The 26,838-nt window shown below is 43.0% G+C and overlaps 1 protein-coding gene across 12 annotated transcripts in view; it reads right to left on the bottom strand.

Annotated features, from left to right (window-relative positions):
- ttk (zinc finger and BTB domain-containing protein ttk) overlaps nucleotides 1–22,062 on the bottom strand; it is a 54,443-nt gene extending 32,381 nt beyond the window's left edge. For 2 of the 12 annotated variants that reach the window (XR_006883517.2, XR_006883518.2), the window contains exons 1-4: nucleotides 17,048–17,929; nucleotides 5,923–6,368; nucleotides 5,148–5,778; nucleotides 3,601–3,660 (exon numbers count right to left, since the gene is read on the bottom strand). Coding sequence is in view for 10 of the 12 variants with exons in the window: in XM_069136547.1 (XP_068992648.1) it covers nucleotides 3,601–3,660; nucleotides 5,148–5,778; nucleotides 5,923–6,141 (910 nt within the window). In the remaining 2 variants the exon portion in view is untranslated. Of the gene's footprint in view, nucleotides 1–3,600; nucleotides 3,661–5,147; nucleotides 5,779–5,922; nucleotides 6,369–6,472; nucleotides 6,603–12,580; nucleotides 12,706–13,840; nucleotides 13,860–14,115; nucleotides 14,227–17,047; nucleotides 17,933–21,798 lie in introns of those variants that run through there. The other 10 variants (XM_046628510.2, XM_046628511.2, XM_069136547.1 and 7 more) reach the window with 9 other exon arrangements.
- Between the last annotated feature and the right edge of the window lie 4,776 nt (nucleotides 22,063–26,838).

Raw genomic sequence — 26,838 nt, forward strand, 5'->3', positions numbered from 1 at the left:
TTTTCTTTTCATTTCGTTCCTTCGTTAAATTTGCCTTAAATATTTTTCTCTTTCTTTGATATAAATCAGATTATCATTTAATGTTACAAGTTTTTTTTTTTTTTCCAGTCTTAAACTTTCCCTCTCTGATCCTCCTCGACTAATACAGAAAAGCTACTTCTTTCTCTCTCTCTCTCTCTCTCGCTCTCTCTCACACACTTTTTTCTGTTTCTCTGTAGTTCGCATTTTTTCTTTCTCTTTATAACTCGACATTCGAAAAATAAGTAGTAAGAATACACGTATGGAAAATTCTATCGACAATATGAAAATTTATTAGAATAATGAAATTAACAATTTCATCTCTTTTGTTCTGTTTCTTTTTTTTAAAACGGCTGGCCTTCCCCTATAGTCTTTCGCTTCCCCGCGTAAAGGCATCAAAAAATGTGACTCAATTCTCAACTCACCTGCGCAAGGAAAAAAAATCATGAAATATATATATAGATATATATATAACAAATATCACTGTATTGAAAAATCTTCGATCTTCGTTATCATCATATATATATATGTGTATATATATATGTGTATACATATATCTTTGTACATCACTTATTTTTTCTTTTTTCATTTTTCTTTTCTTTCTTTTCCCTTATTCTCGTCGTTTGAACGGCCGATAAAGTGATACCGAGTAACGCGCGGGATTTTTTTTTTTTCAAGCAACATACAATTGCAATATATTGTATCGCCGTCGTTATACCATTATGTATAAGCGACGTAAACGAGCGTTATACTATAAGTTAACCAGCGTTTATAAAAAAGTAAGCACCGCTAGCTGGCTCCACCCCCTCCTTTTACCAACAACCAATGACAAGAAAAGTGTTTGTATTTTTTGTTGTTTGTTTTGGCATAGAGAATTAAAAAGGTTGGCTATATATTCATTAATTTATTAATACATTAAATAATTAATTAATCAATCAATCAATCAATCAATCAATCAATCAATCAATCAATCAATTTGTTCGTTTGTTTGTTTGGGTTTTTCAGACTATCATTTTCTTCTCTTCCTCATCTTCTTTCACGTTTTTCATTTATATAGTTGGGTTATTTTTCTCGAAGATGCTGTACGTGCGTTTGGGCGTGATATAAATTTGCAACTGTCTGCAAATTTTATGCGAGAGAAAAAAGATCAAAAAATCATATACGTTATTCGAAAGGTAAATTATTCCCATAGACGGACTGTATCAGGGTGTTGCCTAGCTGTCCTTAACCGCGGGGTGAAAGTACAAGGTTGGAGGGGGTCAGGGGTTTATCCATCCATAGTGATCGCCTTCCACGCCTTTGAAACCGGCGGAAGAGAAGCAAGAACCCCGTTCTTTGCGTATAATAATGAAAACGAGCCATTCATTGCGATCGTTTTTTGAATCCCACCTGCCAGTGGCATAAAAATATTCCAATTTCTTCTTCGAATCTTTAATCGAAAATGAAAAAGAAATCTGTTTCACATGGCTTCGGTCAAATCTTCAAAAAAAATAAAATCCCTCCTCGCTTGCGACAAGTATGGACTAGGATTGAACAATTTTTCCCCCAAATATTGAAAAAAAATTTTCCGATTTTACCAGAGTCATAACACAGATTTAACCTCGAACTTCAACACAAGACCAAGAAATTGACAGTTATCAGAATCGAACAAATAAAGAAATGAATAAGAAAGATCTGAGTGAGCAGATGGTACGAGAAGGCTTACAGACAACACCCTTAATTTCTGCAGCGATTGTTGATAAGAGAATTTGAATAATCATATGATTTAACAAGTAAAAAAAGGTCAAGAAGAAAATGGTGATTTGTGAAGATTGGGGGGGGGGGGGGGAGATAGTCTGTCACACGTCGGAGAGAGGCGACCGTGACGACGAAAAATTAAGGCAAACAAACGAACAACCAAACAATTCATTATGCAATCGTAAAATTCCAGTATTAAAAGGTAGTATTGTGGGTTGGATGATACGTGCGTGTGTGCATTTGCGTGTGTATGTGTGCGTGTACACTTGTATGTTTATTATTAGTGTGTAGTGCGCGTGATTATTGGTGTTTTTTTTTTCTGCTTAAATTTTGATCGTGTTTTTCTCATTGTTGTATAAAGGTTAATAATTATTACAACGCTTCGAATAAGCTAAGAGTATGACCGCGGAACTGTTGTAGAGAAAATATGTTGAAACGTGTTGGGTCAATTAGGCATTTGCAAAGACTGCGGTCCTTCTTCCCTCCCTCCCTCCCTCTCTCTCTCTCTCTCTCTCTCTCAGGCCCTTACAAAATTCATCTATTTCATTAACGGCATAGCTTTCACAGAACACACGTATCATACTCTTAGCGTAATAGCGTATAGCATATAAAAAGGCATTAATTTTACACACCATGCATGGTATAATAATGATAGTAATAATAAGAACAATAACAATAATAATGGCAATGATATAACGATAAAAGTTATTTTTATATTTTATGGCTTTTTCACTGACATTTTCTTCTCACACTTGGTTCTTTTTTTTTTTTTTTTTTTTTTTTTTCCAGGTATAGAAGGCTTATATACGCAATATGCATCACGTACGTACAAAATTACATCTATAGTTAATTGCACTTGATATATACCATCATCGTTCTATAACATTAATAATAATCGTAGTGGCGTAGTTGCGTATTAGTTCATAACTAATATGTCGTATTTTAAAGCACTCCAATTTTACTGAGAAAGCAAACAAAGTCGATCGTCAAATGTGTTTCTCCTTATAAAACAAAAATCACATCCCTACATTTAATGGAGATTGCAACTAACGAACCGGTATATAAATTAACTTCCCGGAAAAAGTATTCATATAACCAATGAAACGACGTTATACACGTATGATGAATAACTTTCCACCTTTTCTCGACGAGACTTATTACATACAGTCTTGTCAAGTCGTATATGCTCAAACTTTTGCGTATTACCGTACAGGCTGATGATACAAGAGTAGAAAAATAAAAAGTCACGCTCATTGATTGAACGCTGATACAAAAATATAGAAAAAATTGTCTACAAGGGATAGGTACACTGCTTGAAATTATTACAACCGCAGGGGGGGGGGGGGATTTTTAACTTTAGATATAGTTGGTAAAAACTTCGGGGTATAAATTTGGGGGGGGGGTTATCTCCTGTAGGTATGTACGCATCTAAGACCAAAGTATCGCCGGATGTTTAAGTCACGCATAATATGAACGCGATCGTATTTGTTGATAGATCGGTTACATATAGAATATTAACACGCTACTACACTTTGATTTGCATGGAGTTTATGTACAGATTATATCCGACGACAAACGTTGAATTAATAGGTAGGTACATATTATGTTAGGTATATTATACGCGTTGCGTACGCTAGTCGGGGACCAGGTTAGTAATACATACTAATAATAATGATGATAATAATAGTAATGATAATGATGATGATTATAATGGTCATAACAACAACAACAACAACATTACGGTGTCATCGAAGTATTATTTCAGCTGAGTATGAAAATGATGGGTTATATTATGTATTTATCGTTAAATGATAAGATGCAAGTATCTAGTGTGTCGCCTCTTACCTTGCTGGAAACCTTCGCTTCCCTGTCTACTAGGCGGCCGAGCAAATGTCTCGTCTGGAGCTGAAATTAAAAGTAAGAAACGAATCGAATTATTATTTGTCTAGAATCGAGGAAATTCCAATAACAGGAATTTACCGAATTAAAGAGAAACCAATTTGTGCGGTGGAAGAAAAATTGTGTAAATCAGTATTCGAAATTTGGATTCAACTAACCAACTCGAACGCGAATGCTTACCGTTAGAACATTTTCTTTTCCGTTTTGTAACAACTTTAATCGATCCACTCACAATCAATCGTGGTGAATATCAATCGCAGTGGGTATATGATACAGAGGTCTCTAGATCCCGCCTACAGACACTTTTTAGCATCTACATTTATGCAGTCCACGAAACAAAGAAAAATAAAAAGGTTCAAGAAAAAAACAAGCAATGGCTAAATATTTTCGACGTGGGGTAGATAGATTCAGAGTTTATCTTGCCACCTCCTCCTTCGATAACCAGGAAACATCGCCATCATGTCAATTTCCACCCGCGAACTTCGCAACAATCCACGTTACGATAGATGTAGATGTAGATGTATTTATATATGTATAGTGTGAATATGTAGATATAACCCACTACTTCGCAAGTAGGTAAAAACCAGTTTATCTACTTTTTCATTCACATAATTTCGCATCCTGCTTCCCTGTCTCTCCCCACCCTTTTTTTTCTCATTCGCGACCGAATATCTGTAGGCGACGATGCTCGGATCTCTTACGTACGATCCGTGCAAGTTGGTTTCCTAATCGAAAGACGGGTATAGGTACGTAGCCAAATGAAGATACAAGTATTGGTACACAAATTCTTTTAAAGCAATATGACAATCGGAGTGAATGTAATTTTTGAAATTTATCTAGTTTCATTTGGTCAATCAGAAGATAGATCCTCCTTTATAAATTCCGAAATTGTCACGAAGCTTGGAAATTTTTGTCAATATTATACTATTTGTCAAATTATCGTAAGCTACGCGAGATTCCTCGCGTCGAATTTGAAAACACTGATATCGCAATCCATATTGGGGACCGCATCAAGTCTCGAACTTAAAAATCTCCAGACTTACGATATCGCAAACATGACCCATACACAACCCGCATTGCTATTTGGAAAGTCTTGAATATTAACAGTTTTGTAACAAATTCGACTAGTTTTTTCTACCGGTACTTTGCCGCAAGATAATAATTCGCAGACACTATACAAAGTTCGGAGCTCAGTTAAACGAAATACCATGAAAATATGATTATAAATCCAATTCCGATAAAAAGGACGCGAACCACAGTAATTCCTGCGGATAATGTTATATTTTTAATATTTTTCACCGTTATTTGCAAATTCCTCGTCGACCGAGAGGAGTTTCGAGCATTGCCTGAGAACTCTTGAGAGAACTCGTTTGCGCTGCATTGCGAAAACAATTTTAGTGGTTCGGCAAACCGTGTGACGTCGTGCTCTCTCAAAGCTCCTCAGGATGCAAGCTTACAACATCGATGAACCGTCTCTAATTCTCAATTCTCACCTTGCGCCGAGGTACTAGGCGTTGGCTCTGGTTCTCGTTTGACTTTCGGCGTGACAGGCTCCGGTGTGTCGGTACCATTTTCCGTGGGCTCGCTGTTCCTCGTACTGTTGGTCTCGCTCTGGAAATCAAGTCCCATTTTCATTTCCATCATCTCTGGCGATCCCTGGACGAGATCGCCGCCGGATCCCTGGCCGTCACCCTTCGAGTCGAGGGGTGTGTCGGACGAACCGCTTAGTTTCCTGGGTCTGCCCCGTTTCCGTTTCGGTGCCGTGAGTGCCGAGCCGAGCAGAGGGTGGCTCGACATCGTCTGAAACCTTTTTTGCGAGGTGACGTGTTGCTGCTGTGAACCCGCCTGGTTTATCCGGTGCAAATTCGGCGGCGGCGGTGCGACGGAGTTTTGGTTACCGTACAACGACGACGTTATACTAGGCAGGTCACACTTGTCCTCGTTTACCTCGGTCAACCCTTTGATCCTCAAGGACTCGGCGACCCGGAGAAAAGCCGTCAGCCTGTCCTGGTCTACGCTCACTTCACCGCGATACATAAAGTCCAGTAGGCTTCGCATGTCGACGTACGGTACATCCTTCAATATCACTATTGGGTGCTTGTCGGGATGTCCGACGAACAGTGCCTGCGGTAAATAAATGCAAATTTTAGCTTAATTCACACAACTCGATGACGTACAACGCGCGGATCGTTGTATGCAGCAAAGTTTATCATTACAGGTACGTTATACCAAAAGTAAGTAAAACGAAACAAATGTGCGTTTGTGTACCTGGAAATAGGGACTGCATGCGGAGAGGACCATTTTGTGAGCTCTGAGTAGCTGGCCCTCAACGGCCAGGGTGACGTCGACGAATGATTCGTCGTGTAGTAGCTGATCGAAAACGGATAGCAGATTGCTTTGGTGGTTGTTCCAGCGGAGACAAAACCTCTGCGACGCCATAGCTTCGCTTCTCAGATCCGCCAGGTTCCCGTTTATGTCCGCTAACATCAGACCTTAACTCTTGATTGTTTTAAGATTTTTCTCTCTTCCTCCCTTCCTTGTCCACGCCCACTTTCTTTTACCTTTTCCGTTTCCTTTTCTTTTTCTTTCTCTGTTTCTTTTTCTTTTTTTTCTTCGTCGTCGTCGCCGTCGTTGTTGTCGTCGTCGTCTTCGTCGTCGTCGTCGTCGTCGTCGTCTCTCAGTCCTTCTTCTTCCGGTTGCTTAATTTTTATAACCTAAAACATAGGGAAACATCGAAGTGATTAAAATATAGAATATATCTGTAACATGTGTAATAATATCTGCAGTTAAGAGTTATCCCGTAAAACTCACTACTCACAATCAGCGCCAGCAATTAGGCAACCGAAGTGACATTTTGAAGTCTGCACTACCATTTCGAAAAAAATCGGGCTCCGCAGCTGACGTCGACTCTGTCAGTCAGCCAGATGGGGATATCTTTTCATAAATGGCAATACACACCTAAGAAATAGCGTCGATTGCCCCTTTAAAGAGCTGAGCTATATATATATATATACACACACACATTAAACCGGAAGTATTTTGGGAAACTTAATAGATATATATTATATATATATATATATATATATATATATATATACACACACACACGAATCTAGATGATCGGATCAATTAGCCATCATTTTTTATCGTCATACAAATAACGAAAAGGCAATTGCACATCTCTTTAACGATATAATATAAAATTATGCCTGCGATTGAAGACGGTTAAGACTCCCCGTAAGTATCATACTTGAATGCATATTGTATAACGACATTACCAACACCGCGCGGAGTTCGGCACTTTCAACACGTATTTCTTCATCGTTTTACGGTATTTTTTATTTATTTTTTTTCTACAAATTTTTTTTCCTTTATTTCTCTACGAAATGTTTTTTCCTCTCTCTTCGAAACCGAGTGTATATAGGTTATACGCGACTCGATGTACGTGGGTGTATGCATAGAACGCGACCCTGGACCGTATAAGCTGCGGCCACAGCTCGACGGAATCAAGTTGAGTTGCTCGCTCGGTTGATTCCTTTTACATAATTCTCCTCTCACCCCTCGCCCCTCGTACAACGCCGCTCGCCCCGACAGGCAACCCCACCGATCGCCGAGGATAATACAAAACAGCAGGTATATAACGTAGGTCACTCGAGGCGAATTATTGTAATATACAACATATACGCATCGGTTTCGTCGGTTTTTAAGCCAGAGGCCTCATCCAACAAACTTTAAGATACACACTTCCCCAACAGCTGGATGATAATTTATTATTACAACGATACGTGGTGCTGGTTTGTTAACCGTTACACGTATAACGATAACGTTCGTTAATTTTTTAATAGAAAATTAAGAAAATATAGAATATAGATGGATAAATTGAAAAAAAATTTAAGCATTTCTCAAACTGCAACAGGGTACAGTACATTATCACACGGTTCACCTTTGGATCAAACCAGATCCTTTCTTTCAATTTTTGTTTCCCCTGCGTATGGGTTCGCGCTTTAAAAAACCGCCCCACCTTGCGCGCCGTCTGGCGCAGGGAGAAGAATCGGAGTTCTGCAAGGATCGATAAGAGGCGACGCGGAAGCGAAATTTTCGCGTATAGCTATTCCTACAATACATGTTATATCGCTATATACGAGTACACCTACACTACATGAACGCGGCAGCCAGCAGCCAGCAGCAGCAGAAACAGACAGCAGCAGCGGCTAACCGGCTGCTGAATCAATAGAATTTTATACGCACGGTAGAATCAATACGAAATTTACATTCGTATGCGTGTACGAGTATCAGGTGGGTAGTGTATACATGTTTGATAACTTGCGTACGGATCACGTGTACCTGCCTATGTATGTACTTGTACGTTTATATACCTTTTTACTTGACGCCATAATGGCACCATCGGATCTTATAGGTATTGATGCCGCATGATAACGGTAGGATTAGAAAACTGTTTAAGTATAACAAAAATAATCTAACAAATGAAAATATCCAATTTTGATAAAATTATTTTCACGAGGTAATCGTCATTCCCTTGATGTAACAGAGTAACATATTATAGACGACTGAATGACGCTGAAGCTAGCAGCCATAGTTAGCGACCGAACGTGTTAAGACGTTTTGGAAATAGAAAAATGCAGTCAAGTTTTATCCTCATAATTCTATAAAAGCATTAGGGGTTCAAGGTATTTCACAAAGTTTTGAATTTCGGACTTCACTGCCTTATTCGAATGAACATTGAAACGTTTGGCTGTTAATTCTGACTGCTAATTTCAGCCTCGATCGACTAATGTTACCCGGGAACGATAACCGAGCAATTAAGAGACAGAAAAAAAAATAGAAAAAAAACAAAGATAACCAACGAAACGAGTCCCTCCATCGAGGCTGCTTCCATGCCGAATGAGACAAGTTTCGATAAAGGTCGAGCATCACAGGAGCAAGTACAAGTTTATCGACGCGTCATCGTGTCCAAAACGAGGAAGCGCCTTTTCGCTTCGAGTGGTCAATATTCCGTTTTGGTAATCGTTGGAATCCCTTTTCGAAATTTGACAGTGTTCAGTCCCATTAGACTTATATATGATATACCGTTAAACTCTCATTCACGACCAAGCTGACCAAAGTTCCAAGTTATCATTTGACCGATAATATCACAGGGCACATACCTAGCAAGAAGATACGCTACTGTTCGTTTGAAGAATAAATGTCGTGCAGGCAAAGTGAAATATCCTTGGATTGAAAATATAATATTTTCAAATTCGTTATATTCGTAAAAAAATTTCATCACACCGCATTCGCCGACAATTTTTGCACCGTGAATGGAACGTTGAATGATTGAATTATTAAATAACCAGACTATATAGATTAAAGGTGATATTATACCTAATTCGAAGATAATGACTACCTGAACACCATTTTGAATCAACAATTTTTTCTCATTAAGAATATTTCGTCTGTTTTGAATGTCCTTGGAGGGAGAGTGTCGTCGTCGACTAACAACGGGCCACATAATGTTATAAGAGAATTTGCAGAGTATTATATATCTGCAATTGTCAATATCGAAGAGAAATGATTAAACACGAGGTTGAGGTTTGCTGCGTTCATACGTCAATTAATTACAACGACAGTAAAAATTGTTTGAATACCAGGGGTCTTTTCATCAGTTTGTCCGTATCTCCGATATATGCGTGCAAGGTAGACGGTGTTCGGGGAACTGATCGTCGGACTCGCAAAAGTCAAATCTGCATAATTTCAAGTCGTAAATATAACATATATATATACCATTGAATGATTCCGTGATTAGGAGGACCCTTCCCTCCCCCCTCCCCCCTGCCGCCCTTGACGCCTAATGACAACCAGCAGCATACAGAAGAATCACAATGTAAGATTGTCAAAAATATGAAAATATGTTTCATGAACTTACAAAATGTAGAATGGTCAAATTAGAGAAAGGTAAAACATAGACTCAGTGGAATGAATAAGAATATTGCAAGCCGATCCATGGAATCGTCAAAATATTGACGATTCTATTACGTTTTACTTTATTCTGCTTAAACTTTTCTACATCTTGCCTTTACTCTACTCTTCACGTTTACACGTTTTGAAATTATATAAAATCTAAATTGTCTTCCCATGTTGAAAAAATCAACACGGAGCGAATAAAAGTGCCGACGAAAACTGCAAAAGAGAAAAGGAAGGAGACGTCAGGTTTTTTGGTAAAATATATTTTGTAAAATCTGCTACATTTAGAGTTAAAAAAAATAAAATAAAAATGTATAATTGACGTGGGTATTTTACTACCAAAAACCTTCATGTGTCCCTCTTTACCTACAGTTTACAGTAAAATCTGCAATTTTTCATCTCTCCGTGAATATCGTAAACCATCACGTGGCTATTTTAGTTTTTGACCTGCACGCCGGAGGCAGGTCAAGGAGTTAGAACGGCCTCGCTCAAAGGTACGTCAAATCCTTTAACCCACAGTACGATGACTCATTGACAAGGGTTTCCGAACCATTGTCAGGATTATGCAGAATATTACCTTCGTAAATAATCCCTAATCCCTACATGCAAAATTGTTCAATACCGTTACTTCTTACAGGGAATATTGACATCTGTAACTATACGGTGTGAGTGTAACACGCAGAATAGACTAACTGACTAAGGGCTTGCATCGAATGATCGAGAACTGCAGGGGATGATGACAAGAAAATGGTAAATAAACGTTGTAAATGTCGATGTTATTAGAATTAATGGGTCGGCACGTGCCCATTTAATGTTCCTCCCCAGTCTTTTCACAATCCCTCGAGTATATTGATATTGCAGTAAGTACGGCACAGGGTTGGTTGGATCACCGCGTTAACGACAACGACAACGACGACGACGACTACGAAAACGAAGAAGAAGAAAAAGAAAGAGAAGCGGAAGTAGTTAAAATAATCAACAGTAAACCTGTCAAGTCATTCGTATTCTACTGGTCGCGTACTACATCCACATCTCATCGTCAGCTTTTTCGGGTTACATCCCTGCGCGTAATTATTGGTCTGCAAAGAGGGAGTGAAGAAGAAGAACGCGGAGTACAAACACCTGTAATAGATACAAAGAGAGAGACATTGTTCACCGAAACACTCGAAATTTCTTGAGAAAATTACACAATAATATCGAACACAGGCAGACCTGACCTATTCATCGAGTTCTCGAAAAGAAAAATGCTAAAAAATTGGAAGAACAGATTGAAGAAATAGAAAAACGTCTGATCCGCTGGCTTGCCTGCCCACCTATCCAACCTATCTACCTTTCTCTTGTTAACCCTTTCAGCCATAGCGGTAATCATTCTTACCACCTGTTTTATATCCATTCTTTTTGTATGTTTAGAAAACTTTTCAACATATTTCTTCGCGATTTTTTGCTATTTCTGATAGTATACTAAGAAGTTTTCAATACTCGAGAGTAATTGTTGCGATATAATGAAAATTATTATTGTTAAAAACAAATTGATTGAGAAAAATCGTGAGAATTGAAGGAATAATTCGTTTCCGAGAAAGTTACCCCTCTACACATATACATATTTTGCATACATTTTTTAAAGTTTTTGAAGTCACTGATCAAAAATCTGAAAACGAATTATAAAAATTCAAGATGGCGGATCGAATATGGCAGATGAAAAGTTTGAAGTTTGACCGAATGCGGAGAAAAAACTCTGTCCCAGGGTTTTTGTGGTCACTGATCACGAGTCTGAAATCGGATTTTGAAAATTCAGTATGACGAATCGAATCAGCGACCCCTAAATTTTTGAAATCTGATTTCAAATTCGTAATCGGCGACCCCAAAAACTATAAAATAAAAATTGCTGTAAAAATTGACTCGGCACAAGAATATGTGACTCAAAGGGTTAAGTTAACGCCTGATGATCGGCGCGTTGGTATTTAGCCGGATCCTATTCGCGTGTGGGTTTGTCGTTTGGAGACGCAGCTTATATATACATAGGTATAGATTTATATATAGATATATGTATGGAAGAATCACGCTCTGCAGGAACACGGAGAAGTTCAGTCTCACGATCACTCACTGGTGAGAAGTTTCATGGTCGCCGTTCGCCCGTTCTTATATTACGTGTGTACATACACGTTACGCATACCTACAAACAAACACTTGTACATTTATCGTATACACACAAATGTCGTTTTTTATTTTCCTACTTTACGCATCGCATGTAATATTCTCATCTGCTTCCCTTCTTGCTGTTCGCTACTGCCTCTGGGCTTTGTCTGTCGCCTTATCTATAATGCCTATCCTCGTCTGTCTCTTTCAACAAAAACTAGAAACTAGTATAAATATTATAGACGAATATATGTATAGACGTGCGCACAACACTCGGTACATACACGCAGCTACGTTTTGAAGATGCATACAAAGATATGCTGCAGCATACGAACCGTACAGCGCGCTGCTTCTTTCACTCGATTCCCGCAAAAAAAAAAAAAAAAAATGACGAGTATCTTTTCAAATACTTTTCTCTCGTTTTCCGCTTGAGTGATGTTGTATTTTCGGCAACATATACCCATCAATCCGTTTCAAACTTTTTAATACACCGTTCTTTGTTGCCTCTTGCACAACCCCGTTGCACGGTCAGAAGAACAGACATACATCTGGATCTTCGTCATCTTGAGAATAAATCTAGTAATTTTCTTGCCATAAACGACGGTGTGTACACCGATTGGTATCAATATTAGATATTATTCTACATATCGAACAACGCAGTAGCAGAATGCACGCGTCAAAGTTTATACCAACACCACGGCGATGCGTTAGATAGGCGAAAAGCGAAACAGCTGATACTCGGCGCAGTATATACGGAGGTAACGTAGCGATATGGTAATAGTTAATGCGCGACGCTGGAAGGAAAAGAGAAACGAACGAACGAACAAACCAACGGTGCGACGGTCGCGCTGAATTGGTACACATTGAATCGCACAGGTGGCATCGAGTCTGCGATGCTTGTAACAGAGAGAGGCGCAAGTTGTATCGGTGTGCCTCATACCATCCTCCTCCTCCTGTAACCACCGCCGGTAGCCGCAGCAGCACCACCACGTCGACGACAAGCGTACGCACTCACGGCCAAGCGTTGCGTAATCTCAAACTCACCACCACCTCTCTCACACACACACACACACACACACACACACACACGCACGCCATGATTAGTGGCATAAGCTACATCGTAACAAACAGAACAGCAACCACCAGCGAGCGCGAATCGGTGTAAAACAACTAGGAACGAGCGAACATGTATCGAATAAAAAGACTCGGATCACGGCGGAGGTGGTTTCTTGATCGCAGGATCCCTCCCGTGATCTCACCACCCGGTGTATAATAATCCGCATCTGCAATACCTAGTCGTCAAATATGACTTTCATACCTACAAGTTGATACGTAAGCAAAACACACCTACGCCTAGGCCTGTACAATCCAGTTGGATCACGTGTCCGCGGTGTGTTCGTATGCCCCCCTTCGATATGTATGTACGTACATGTGGGGATAGGCTATGTTCCTACGTGAACGGTATTACTACATGCGAATGGTTGTGTGCCGTGTCGCTGCTGCTGCTGCTGTGCCGGGTATAATAATTATTTATCAAAACACCCCGACCTTCGCGACGCGGACGAAACCTGACTAGACTGGCGCGTAGCCGCGAGAAGGAAACTTACATCGTATACTTGTACGCACACACGTATGTATGCGCGTACGATACGGGGAAAAAACCCTGCGATGATAATAACGACGGTTACAGCATCATTGGAATATCCATGATTATACGGGTATGCGTATACAGATAATACGCACAAGTATCGCGGTTCGAGGGGGGTATTCGTACGGAAATCAAATGAATAATTCCAATTCGTTTATATAAAGTTTGATTCGTGTGATTTTCACCGATTTCTAATTTTACGTCTGATTTTCCACAATTTCCGAGCGTTAGAAGAGACTTTCAGGTATGTCCGGATTGAACGGAATCGCGGTAAATTAAAACAAATCACTCGAAATAAACAAAATCACTGCACGATAGGATTTGATAAAAAAAAAAAACTGAAGCCTCAAAGAATCTAAATCATTTCGCGTTCACCGCCAGACTTATGTGTCGTCACTGACGATTCGCGTTGATTTCCAATGATTTCTCACAATTACAAACCATACTTCAGTCGCTGTAGTTCCTTTGATATTAATACTATAACTTCATTTCGAAGGGTTAATAAATTTGAAACTTTTTTTCAACGTTGAATGGGCCCGTCGGTTACATTTCATAGACACGGATGAACAGCAAGCGCGAAGCTCATTGTCAGAGTGATGACTAGGTGAAGAAAAATACAGTCAGAAAGGATGTTTATCGAACGATGTTATAATTCCGTAAATACGTCGTTACGCATCGTCGAGTATGGATATGTAAATTGTACATAATAGACTCACACGAGGATAATGCATTATTTTATCCGGGGTGCCGCCCCTTGCTTGCCCGCTACATTTTCTACACTATACTTCTACACTCGTAATTGTTTCATCTGCAATGAATACCGAACACACACTATTCCTCGCTCGTCTAAATACATACATACATACATACACACGAGTAGGCATCGCACGTTAGTGGAAAGTTTTTTCAAGGATATCGCTACACCATCGCAGGCTTAACGCTTGAGGTTATAGGCCGTAGACGAGGTTGAAGTTAGTAACGTTATCGTAACGAAACATGAGTAGAAAACCACTATTATCTTAATTTTACAATGATTTTAAAATCGCGATATAACCGTTTTTTCTCAGCATGAATCGTTACGATAACCTTTGGTACCAACTTCAACATGATGCCCATACCAGCAACTCTACGTAGAGGTGCGCATACGTCAAATGCCTACGGTGAGTATATTCCCTTCCCCAACCTGTGCTGCACCACCACCTGGTGCCGTCGGTCAATTCGCGACACGTATACTCATTCGCACGTCACGCATATACATACGCACCCACACATACACATCGTATAATAAACATATATAGACGAGAACTGTTTCTCGCAGAGAGCGCGCGCGTGTCAAGAAAACGCGGAATCAAAAACGAACCACAAAGCGATTGGAACACTGCGTATAAGGCATCATCTCGTCACCCACCTCCCTACTAGGGGAGTGCCAGGATGTGCTTGGAACGACCCAACGTAACGTCGTTCGTTGTTACATGTGTATATATGTATATATATATATATATATATATATATGTATGTATGTATATACGTACATGCATACATATAAATATATATATATGTCATGTATCCACCGCTTCGCGGCCGGCAGTAGAGACCAAGTAGCAATCCGGCCAAGAGTCAGAGTCCAAGCATCCGTTCCGGCAAGGGTTTTGCGGTAATGGGGGAGGGGCAGAAGGGAGTCAGCTCTATCGTTCGTCGGTCGGTCGGTCGTTCGTTTGCTCGGCAAGGCGAAGCGTGGCCCAGATTTTCGAACGTTCGTAGAACACGACGCCGCCGTAATCGTGGTCGTATCCTATACGACGTATAAGCTAACCTAACCTAACCTGACCTGACCCGACCAACACAGACCTACAGCCATCGCACTCTCTTCCTGCGACACGAGTGTCCCCAAACGTGTTTGCGTATTTTGCCCATCGTGCGAATGTTTGCGAATGTGTGCGCCTAAAGCCAGTTCTCGAAAAATTTTCGCAGGGGCTTCGAGGAGGGTCACGGAATTGCGGAATTGCCTACTCGTCATCATTTCCAGAAATTCCGCTACCGCTATACCGCTGGTTGGCAACGCCGCCCTCCCTGTTGCTACTTCTGCACACGGCTGCACGCCAATATGCTCGGCGGCTAGCGGAATCGCATATGTATACCTAATAACGTTGGGATACCACCGCGGCTACCTGTTCCTACCCCATCGACCGATATGTGAACCTTGTGAAATGGCTTGATTGTTCCTCAATGCTTGAAAGAGTTGCGCGATATTATACGTGAGAAAATTGTCGTACACCTAGATGTCTTTTCTATTCGATTCGTTATTCTTATAGATCGGGATTATTTTCAGTCAATTTTTTTTGTATCTCGATAATCTTCACACCTACGTGAGATGCAGCAAGATTTTCTACGCACATCGTTAACCCTTTGAGTCACATTATCGGGCTGCGTCAAGACTTGTAACAAAACAGTATTCTATGGTTTTTGGGGTCACTGATTACGAACCTGAAATCAGATGGCAAAACTTCGAGATGGCAAATCCAATGTGGTGAGCGAAAATTTCAAATTTCTTCAAATACCGTTAAAAAACTGTATTCAGAGGTTTTCGGGGTCGCTGATTCGATTCACCATACCGAATTTTAAAATCTGATTTCAGATTCGTAACCAGCGATCCCAAAAACCCTGGCGCCGCAGAGGCTTTCCTCCCGATTCGACCGAATTTGAAGTTCTTCGACCGTCTTGGATCATTGGATCTGCCACCTCGAATTTTTTAAATCCGATTTCAGATTCGTAATCAGCGATTCCAAAAACTTATAATTTATTTAAAATATGTATCTCTGTAGAGGTGTAACTTTCTCGTAATTGAATTATTCCTTCAATTTTCACGATTTTTTGCAATCACTTTGTTTGTAACAATAATAATTTACATTATATCGCAATAATTACTCTCGAGTATTGAAAACCTCTTTGTATACTATCAGAATTGGCAAAAAAAACTGCAAAGAAACGTGTTGAAAAGTTCTCTAAATATACAAAAAAAAATGGATGTAAAAGAGGTGGTAAGAATACAAACCACTATGCCGCAAAGGGTTAGAGAATGAGAGAAAGAGAGAGATAAGGAACAAAATAACGTGAACTCAAAACCAGAAATAACACCTAATATATACATATAACAGAATAAACGTACGGATCTATTCGTATGATAATACAGGTACGCGTAAGTTGTGCATAGTTGCGGCCAAGCCACGTGTGTGTGTCGTCTCATGAATGAGATCTGAAGATAGAAAGATCTTTTACGCGATACATGTACCCGCACACGTAAAATTACTACGCGAACTCGCGTGCTTGCGAAAGTCAGCCCTTGTCCTAGGTATTACGGTGTTTATTGCTAAATAAGTAGATATGTCCCGCAATGTGATACCTTACGTACCTATCTATCAGCTTAGAAACTGAGGGATCGTGTGGATCGAGTGTGAGCGCGAAAAGAACTTTTTTTGCTTCGCAGGGTGTTTCGTGGCAGACGTATACCTACTTGGAATCCTACGCAGAGAAGCCTGTCTCGTAGCCAAAGCATACCGAGTGAATAATTGAACGGGTCAAGTCTAAATGAATTACATCCACAACTGATCAGCTGTACGATATGTATCAATTTTCAAGTTTGGGACTTACTTTTTTCCATTACACAGAGTACATTGCACGTATCTCGAGTTCAGTTTCGGGTTGTAGCTCATCGATCATTTATTGGTTCGAGGACACAAATTTCCTAATTTCGAGTCGTTAGTTTAAAACCGACGCGCACAAACCCACACACATGACCTCACTGCACACAAGGAATCTATTTCACACGGCACTGATATACTACGGCTACTATCACGCTAATGATCATCATCACCACTGGTACGAAAATACGTGTACGCATGTAGCACAAAAAAGGAAAGTCCACCTGTGCAGCGCGACGATCGAAGGTATCAGTCTCAATTACGTTCTCGTCGTCGAATACCACTGTACGTACGTATGCTTCGTGAGCACATGGCCTTTATCTCCCGGCAGCGACGTCACAGGGCGAATTCGGAACGAGTAGGTATGATAGGTATATATCAAGTCGGAGCAGGCCGCGACGATATTACAACCACGTTTACCGCACCGTCATTTTCCAACCGTATAAACCTGACCGACGGCTAACGTCCGAAATCGAGGAAAGGTAGTATCGTAAAAACACTCGCCTCTCCTTTCTCCCGCTTAACAATATTCGCGAAAACAACAGTTGTCAACGGGTAAAACTGATGATAATAACTAGAAATACGGACGATTGGTTATGTCTGAAGAATGGACGGACGTGCGAACGTACCAACGGACAGCGGGGAACTGACGATGAGCGAGGGGTGTGCGGAGTATCGCCCGGGGTTCATTCGTTCGTTCGTTCGTTCGTTCGTTCGTTCGGTTCGGTTCGGTTCGCCTCTTCCCGCTTGCTTAACGCAACGCCGCTGCTTAAAGTTAGTGTTCGAGTTCCATGCCGTTATCTGGCTGCCCTGCCCTGCCCTGCCCCTGACTGTTCTTGGTCGCCGCTGTTGCTGCTGTTGCTGCCTCCTGAGCACAGCCACACCACCGCCATCTTGCTATTGCCTCCCCTCCTGCCCCCTGCCCCTCCACTGCGGGCAACCCCCGCCCGCCCCGCCGGACGAAAGCGACGTCGGCGGCGGCGACGCCGCCCCTCCGCCGATCAGCCGACACTCCGATTCCACACATAGGCGCTCACCCCAACTTTTTTTTTTTTTTTTCTCTCTCATTCTCCTCTTCTTCCTCTACCCAATTCCCTGATACGAATTGCAATACGTTATTTTTATTTCAACATTAATCTTACTATCGCTGTATTGTTTGTTTGTTCGTAACCGATGATACGACGCATCGCCGGATAAAAAACATGACGAATAGTGGTTGGCATAATTGATTACGTTTGTACGACGCTTTTGTGTCACGTTATGGTAGACCATAACCGCGTTATGGAGGTGGACCAGTGTGTTACGATGCGGGGCCTTGCACCCGGAATAATGTTACACCGGGAGTGAAGTACCGTTTGCACGCGCTTTTTAAATGCGAATACGGCAGCTACGTCGTCGATTCTCAGGGGATAACTGAGACGAAGAAGCGTCGTTGTTGCTTGACGCAGGCTGCGCGCGGATCGATTTTTATTGATTTTTTTGTTTTCGAGAAACACGCCGAACCGGATGCGAACTGAAAATTCCTCGCATAAAAAAGAAAAGAAAAAAAAAAAAACCATCGCCTGGCGCCTACTGACGACAGAATAGAATTATTCCGTAGGGAATGAAGAACCGTGGGGAAAATTTTGCGGGTTTTACTTTTGATCCGTAGGGTATAATAGCTATACGGACACCTGTGATTGACACCCCGACACACCATAGATATTATAGGCACTAGATGCATCGACCATGTACGGAGGTAGAGATCCATTACATATGCATGTGCTGCGATACACGGATAATAGAATGTTATAATGTTTCCATATTCGTTATACGGGAGCGTGCAGGGAACCGGAAAAGATTATTACATAGACACTGTTTGCGTTTCCTCTTAAAGTAGAGTTAATAACTCGGTGATAAGGAAATATGTGTATATGTAGCCAACAACGAAAAGTAATTAAATATTTAGCAGCGGCAGTATTACGACTCATAGGGGTGGGGTGCGTAGATAACGTGGTATAGCGGATAAGGGAGGTCAGCTCTACGGGTTTTGGCCAAGCATATTTTTCCTGCTCTGCGACGGGTTTGCAATCGTCGGGGAAAAAGTTTCAAATAAAAAAAAAAAAAAAAACGTCAAGGAGATTAGTGGAAGAGCATGAGCCCGCATTGGTCAGCGGGCAGACGATATAAACGAATGAGAGAGTGCGAGAGAGTAAAATTGTAACCGGGAAAAAATGACGAAACGTCAGGACGATCATTGTGGTTGTGTGGTGACGGTGGAAGTTACGAGAGATACGAAGCTACGAGAGGGAGGGATGGGAGTGAAGGGGGGAGGGGGGAGGGAGGAAGGGAGGGAAGGGAGATGCCAAGGATGTCGCAGCGCGGGAGAAAAATATAACGCAACAAAAATTACGTCTATGTAGAATTAAAAAATAAATGTGAAGAAAAAATGTTATACATATACTATTGTAAGAGAGATAGGTCGAGACAAAAGGTAGAAGTAAGGATATATGGAAAGTAAGTTGCAATAAGCCACGTGGCTGAATGACCAACGAAGATATTTGTATAAATGAGTTTCATCGGTACATCTCTAGTGGTTTAGATAGTTTCTTTCACGGAAGAGACGTGTTTTACAGTCTCTCTTACCCTGTGGTATAAACACGTGTTTGGCCGGCACGGATTGTTTGGTTTCGATCGTATCGAAAGCGTTACAAATACCTACGCGCAGCGACGTTGTTGGGCGAATTACAGGACAATATTCCCGATACATATGCTCCGTGATAATATTCAGCGAAATTCATAATCAAGGGGGGGATGGGGGGGGGGGGGGGGAGGGAGAAACGCTGCTTGATTACGCTGCAAATCCTCTTCGCTTACTGGTATAACGTATATCTATTTATTATATTTGACACTTGTTAATCTGTTGAGTAAATGTTGAGAAAATAATCGGATTGCAAAAAATACAAAAGTCACGTAATCGGCGACCACATCGACAAGTGGGTATTCGCGGCATGAACACGATACGTATGCACGAATGCGTAAAAATTGTACCAACGTTGTAACGTGCATATCGTAGATGCAGGTATAACGTACACGTGTAGCGGAGCAGCGAGAGAATGCTGAATGAGTGGACCTCTAATACAATTTAACACGCAGCGTCTTTGAGAGCGTGGTCACGCAGGTATCTAATACCTCTATACATAGGCATGCTCATTTGAGTATCCTATGTACGCCTCGTCGTTGCTCGAATAACCCCGAGGGTTGGGCGCCTATGCCGACTGCTTTGCTCCTCGCCACCACACAGGCGATCGGGCACGACGCACACATACGCAGAGAGAGAGAGAGAGAGAGAGAGAGAGAGAGAGAGAGAGAGAGAGAGAGAGAGAGAGAGAGAGAGAGAGAGAGAGAGAGAGAGAGAGAGAGAGAGAGAGAGAGAGAGAGAGAGAGAGAGAGACAGAGGGCGGGAGGGGGAGAAAGAGCGGGAGGGAGGAATGGAGGGAGAGAGGGTGGGAGGGAGGGACGGAAGGAGGGAGGTAGAGAAAGAGGGAAACACAGAGGGCGGGAGGGAGAAGGAGAGAGATAGAGACGACGACACGTTGAGCTGAGAGAGAGAGGTATTTACGCAACCCTTTCCTGGCAGTAAAAATTCGTCGTATTTAAGCCGCGCGCGATAGCTGGGTTGCCTTCGCATCAGCAATAAGTACGTACACACGCATACGTCTGCGTAATATGTGTATTAAAGTCGACACCGTTAAAATAGTAGTCAGGTCCTTCTCGAATAAAATTCCTCGAGTTGTTCCCGACTTATTACACATACGTAACGTACACTATACACACGCGCACCTTTTTCTCCGTCTCTCTCTCTCTCTCTCTCTCTCTCTCTCTATATATATACACACACACACACACACACATAAGACACATATATATATATATATGTATATATATATATACATATATGTGCGTGCTGCGTGCGTGCGTGTATAAAATATCTACGTATGCTGAAAGTCCTCGACTTGTTTATCCGCGTATAATCTCGGCTGTCCGTACATACCCCGGGGGCCGAAGAACCGACCGACGAAGGAAGAGAGGAGTAAAGCAGAGCCCGAAGCCGGGACGTCCCTCAAATATTGATTTTCAAACGACGGGGCGGTTATGAAGAGACCCCGCAGCCAGCCGATGGGCAACGACCCTTTAGGAAATGCGTATATTTTCAGATCGTCACACCGACTATCCGCCGCAACCCGTGTGGCTGCTGCTGGCTAGATAGGACCTAGCGAGCGAACGGACGATATACCGCACACACGGAACAGATACGTGTATATATACATATATATTTATATATATATATATATATATATGCATACATATATGCATACAAATACTGTATACGTATATAAAACACACGCACACACATACCCGTGGGTTAAAACACGTTCGAAAATAACCGATGACACTTTGCCCCGTGGATAAAACCGACCAAACACCATTTGACGAGGGGGGAAAAAACGGTGTGGAGAAAAAAAAAAGAACCTCCGAAAATGACGAAAAAAAACAAACAAAAAAAAAAACAAACAAAACGAGATAAAAAAAACAAATAAAAAAATTTAAAAAAAATTTAAAAACAGAGAGAGACGAGAGAGTTGATACGAGAGTTGGAAAAAAAAAAATGAACGCACTTTTTTCGAAACACTTTTTCAACCACCACTTGACAAGACTCACCTCGACATTTTATTTACGTTCGATACGATATATCCTACGGTGATGATCCTCCAAAGGGGACGTGGGATTTCACCGTGTCCGCTGACTAGGACGCCATGTCAGCAAGTTGAGCAAGTCTCTAGTCGCGGCGACCGCCGTTAATTCCTGATGCGCCCGCGCCCCGACTGCACGAAACTGCGCCTACGCCCGACTCCGCGACGCCAAGCGGGTTCCGTTCCCTGTCCGTTCGCCGCTCCGCGAGCCGAAGTAGCCCAACCGTTTCGCGCCCTTGTTCAACAATCGGGAATATACGCGCACGGACCTGCCTTGGCGAGTAACACCCCCACCCCCACCCACCGACTCCCCCTCCTCCTCCCCCCCCCGCGCCGATGGGCGCGAGCCGCGGATATCATCGACACCTCGAATCCACAACCTTTTCAGGATTTCCCGAACATTATCTCGGCCGTTTCTCGCATTTCGTTTCACGTCGTCGTTACGATCCTCGCTTCGCCCTCGAGTCGAGGCGGTCGTAACCCCCGATTGTTTTCAAATAACCCGCGTCGTCGATGCCGCCCCGTCGGTATCGCCGGTAACTACCTTACCACCACCGCGTGTAAAGTATTCGCATTCGTTCGCACGTCGAGACCCCACTACTAGCTACTCCCGACAACACTGCCCGATCCCCCGCAATCTTCGCGCAAACAGATTTACTTATACGCGCCGATGCGTGATAGTGGCAGCAGGTTGTCCGTTCCATCGGTCTAGCTGATCGGCTGGCCAGACTTTCGCAACCGTATCTGTAAACCTGTAACCGACTAAGCCGCTGACAAACCACCGCGCCCCCGACGGTCTGACCAATTAATTAATTGCTCGCACTTCAGCGAGCGTATAACTCGTCGGCACGGAGGGTTGAATCTTTTCTTACACCAATTCATACGTTCTCTCGATTGTCTCTTCTCATTCCTCCCCGACTCCGCGACACAGCGTACATAGTAGTCGTTGATGTCGTTGATTGTTTCATTTCTTTTATTCCATTACACGCGTACGTTCGCCCGCGACACTTTTTTCTTCAAATTATTCTTACATGACTTCTTCGGTACATATTGCATAGGTATAATGTTTTATAAATTAAGCTTGGTCCTGTAGCAGATATTTGCAAAATACCTAACCCGTGCACAGTTGTGTTCATATCGTCGAGGACAATTAACCATGATCCTCGCGGGAAAGTGCGATTGACGGTGATTGCTGATACGTAACAACAACTGGATCACGGGCTATATATATGATCCGGATCCGCGATGCGACAAGACAATTACCTATTCAGGCGAGGGTGGTCCGGGGCCAGCGAAGGGTGGTTTCAGACTCTATTGCTGGTACTTCTACCCTGCACCCAGGCACACCGAGGCACACGAGGAAAGGAGAGAAGGCAAGAGAGAGCGAGAAAGAGAGAGAGAGAGAAAGAGCGGTCCCACGAAACCTTTTCGGAGGCTGAGGGCCGATAAAAAGCCCCGTCGTCGTCCTGGGGCCGCGCAGCAAAGCGAGATGGACAAAAAAAGTGAGTTGAAGGGGGCGAGGAGAGAGAGAGAGAGACGGATCGAAAGAGGGTAAGGGGGACGGAGCGAAGAGGCACCGAGCGGGGGCCGCGATGCCGGTGGCGGGCGGTGCGGCCACACGATGATTTGACTCTCCTCTACTTACACAGCTCCGTCGGCTCTATACGCTAACGCGGAGTCTATCCAGTGTCCTTGGTTTCTAGCACTGTGTGCAGTATCCACCAGTGCCGCGGCTCTGGTCTCTATAGCTTCGACTCTGACTTTGGCCTAGCCGGTTACCTACATACGTAGCGTGGAAACGACAATGTATCCACGTAACGTGGGTATAACAGAAACGCCTAGGTTTGATGCGTGCATGACTCTTGGCCGCAGCAGTGCCGTGCCGAACAGGGGTGAACGGAGGGTGCGCACGTCGGCATATCAGGCCTGCATATATGGCCGTGTAACCCGCGAGAGCTGAAAGCCGAGTGCCGAGTGCCAAGAGCCAGGGGCCAGGGCCGTATTCGCCGCGGCAACGGCCTCGTCACCGTCACCCTCCCCTTACGCCGCCGCCGTCTTCTCATAGTCCTACTCCTACTCCTACCCCTCGCCGCACCGCCCTTCTTCGATTCACGCGATGTATACCACGTCATCCGCTTTACTCCTCATGCAGGCTTACGCGTACCTGTAAAGGCAAAGGTATTCGATATCACGCGTATTACTTTGTTTTCTTCCTTTTTTTTTTTTTATTTGTTTTTCAAATCTCATCCGTCCTCAAGCCGAATGTCTATATCCACATATGTGCACTGATATACATCGTTAATTAATGCACGCGTATTATATAACTCCGTGACTTCTTCTTATAAAAATTCGAATCTGCGTTATAAAACCTGTGGCAGATTATCGCGTTGTATCGTGCATGAATTTAAGTATCGGTGGTGAAAGAAGTACCGACGATGAGCTTGTTCGTACGGTACCTTATTATACATATGCATATGTATACGTATCTACCTAAAACCTGTACCTATACCTATAATACAAACTTGGTGAAAGTATCACACGACGGTTCGCTGCTAATAAGGCACGTATATACGCGTATACCCAATTTATCCCTCGGTATATTTACACACGGTTTTACCCCGAATCCATTTCGTCAATCGGTTTCAAAAATTTTCACGCGCTGGCGTTCATCCGCAATTTTTGTACACACACCCAGCTTTCGTTGAAATGCTTGTCACATTGAAATGTTATATGCGCATTGTGTATAATAGGTATACGTGGAAATAGTAGACGTATTTAAAATTCACAATCGATAGTCCAAAGACTCCCTGCTTTTTCCGACTTGGATACGTAATACAATATTCCTCGTGATCGTGTGACGATCCTCGTATTATGAGTACCTACTACGCGTGTGTATCACATACGTTTAACGAATACAGGCATACGATATATTGGCTTTGTGTATATGCGACTGTGGCTAAAGGAGTTCTTTGTGCCCGGTTAAGGGTCACGTATAAACCAGCCCCCTCATCCGTGCTCCAAAACAATCCACACTCTGTGTAATACACATTATAGGTATGATATATAGGTATATCCATTCAATATTTACGGTATGATTTTACTCCCCCAAACATGTTTTTCACGACAAACATTTTGACTGCAAGAATGCTATTCGATGCGGCCGCCATGTGGCACGCCACAATCTGATGTTGTATATAGGATAGATCGGAGATACTAGTCAAGTATTTTTCACACATGATAGTAAGCTAAATCTTTGGTTAGAGGGTCGTCATCGTCGTCAAAACATTCGGAATTACACACCCGACGACGATTGCACGTTCCCTGTGGGTAGGTAAGTAGATAGATAGATAGATAGTTGGGTAGATAGGTAGGTACGGCTGCTACGACCCTGGCCTAGCTCCTAGCTCCTAGATCTCCCTCGAGTCCGTGATGCAGAGAGAACGAACGTAAACTCTAAAGCCTCGTCGTTGGCGCGTTGCGAAGCGTATAATACCGGCAAGCGGGCTGGCAACCATGAGCTCTCGACTAAGCTAGGCTAGACCAGGCCAGGCAAGGCTAGGCGTAGGGCCTGGCTGCCTCTGCCCGCTGCCCGTTGTGTGTAGAGAACGCCGCTCCGTTCTAGGGAGGTTGAGAGGACGGCGGAGGGGGGCCAAGACGGGGCTCCACGTGTCGCTGCGTCGCGGGGTGTTGACCCCAAATAGCTTTTTTAAAGTGACGTAACTTCGAAGGGTTGAGAAAGAGACTAGGAGTCGGTTCGTCGGCTCGTTGGTCGGTCGGTCGGTCGGTCGAGCGTCAAGCCGAGCCGCTCCAGGCAGTCAGTCGAGCAGTTTCCAAGCCCTTTGCTTTATGCACTACCGATGCCTACCGCCCAGCCCTGTTCTGCCCTGCCCTGCTGCCTTCCGCAGATCGCTGTTGCTTTCCTATTTTGTGGCCCCCTAAGTTGGCCAGCTCATCAGGTCCAACAACACTGCGGCTGAGAGTCGTCTCTAATACCAGGTATATGGTACGCACGATGAACGCAAGTTGTGACAAGGACAGGGAAATTCGAAGTGATCGGAAGGACAACGTCACCGGTCCGCGAGCCCTTGATACGATGTATTTCTATACGAAAGGTGTTGCCCGATTAATCGGAGAACGCTTTCGACTGTCACCTCTGTACCTTGTACATCCAATACCTTCCTATATCCGTGTCGTACAGGTATTCGTCTCTGTGTCATCATTTTCATAGTGTTTGTAATTGGCTCGGGCGCCAGTTCTGGCATATATGTGCATATATCACACAAGCGGAAATCTATCGACTCCTCTGTCCTTTCATTCGGAACATACTAGGCCTGCGGGAACTTGTCGCGCCCATCTATTACGCGCATGGTCGTGTATACGCACTTGTTTCATGGTGTGCATGCCCTGACAGTCGAGTAGGGTATCATACAGAGTCGGACGCACACTGTGACACACACGCGGCACACGTTGTGTACACACATACTCGGTGTATTGCTCAATTCGCTGGAGTTCCAATATCGTTGTCGGTCTCTTCGCATAGTTCGTGCCGTAGAGAATTGGTTGATGTTGTAAGGTACACACAGCTAGTAAAAGCAAGCGGCCCTGCGGGGTGCAACGACGACGGATGTACAGTCTGACACACAACACGTTTCACTATTTGCATTGCGTACCTGCGTTTTACATACATACCTATTACCTACCACGTACCCATTCAATACTGCACACGTTCAACCTCTCATTCCCTTGCAGACGCTCCAGACCCTTGCCATTGCCATCGCCCGATTAGGGGACGACATTTTTAGGGTACCTCACGTGGCATGTGTACAACAATAAATTTATATACACCTGTGTACAGTGTCACAATACCTTTGGACAGCAGGTTCACTTTAGAGCTGTTGCCGAGCCTAGCTCCCCTCGCTATCGCCCGAAATCCGCGTCCGGATCGTCTGTGAATGGAATTATAACAATTATACGTCATTGTATGCATATTTAAAAAAAATAATTTCTC

Source organism: Neodiprion pinetum, chromosome 5, assembly GCF_021155775.2.
Source record: "Neodiprion pinetum isolate iyNeoPine1 chromosome 5, iyNeoPine1.2, whole genome shotgun sequence".
Lineage (NCBI taxonomy): Eukaryota > Metazoa > Arthropoda > Insecta > Hymenoptera > Diprionidae > Neodiprion > Neodiprion pinetum.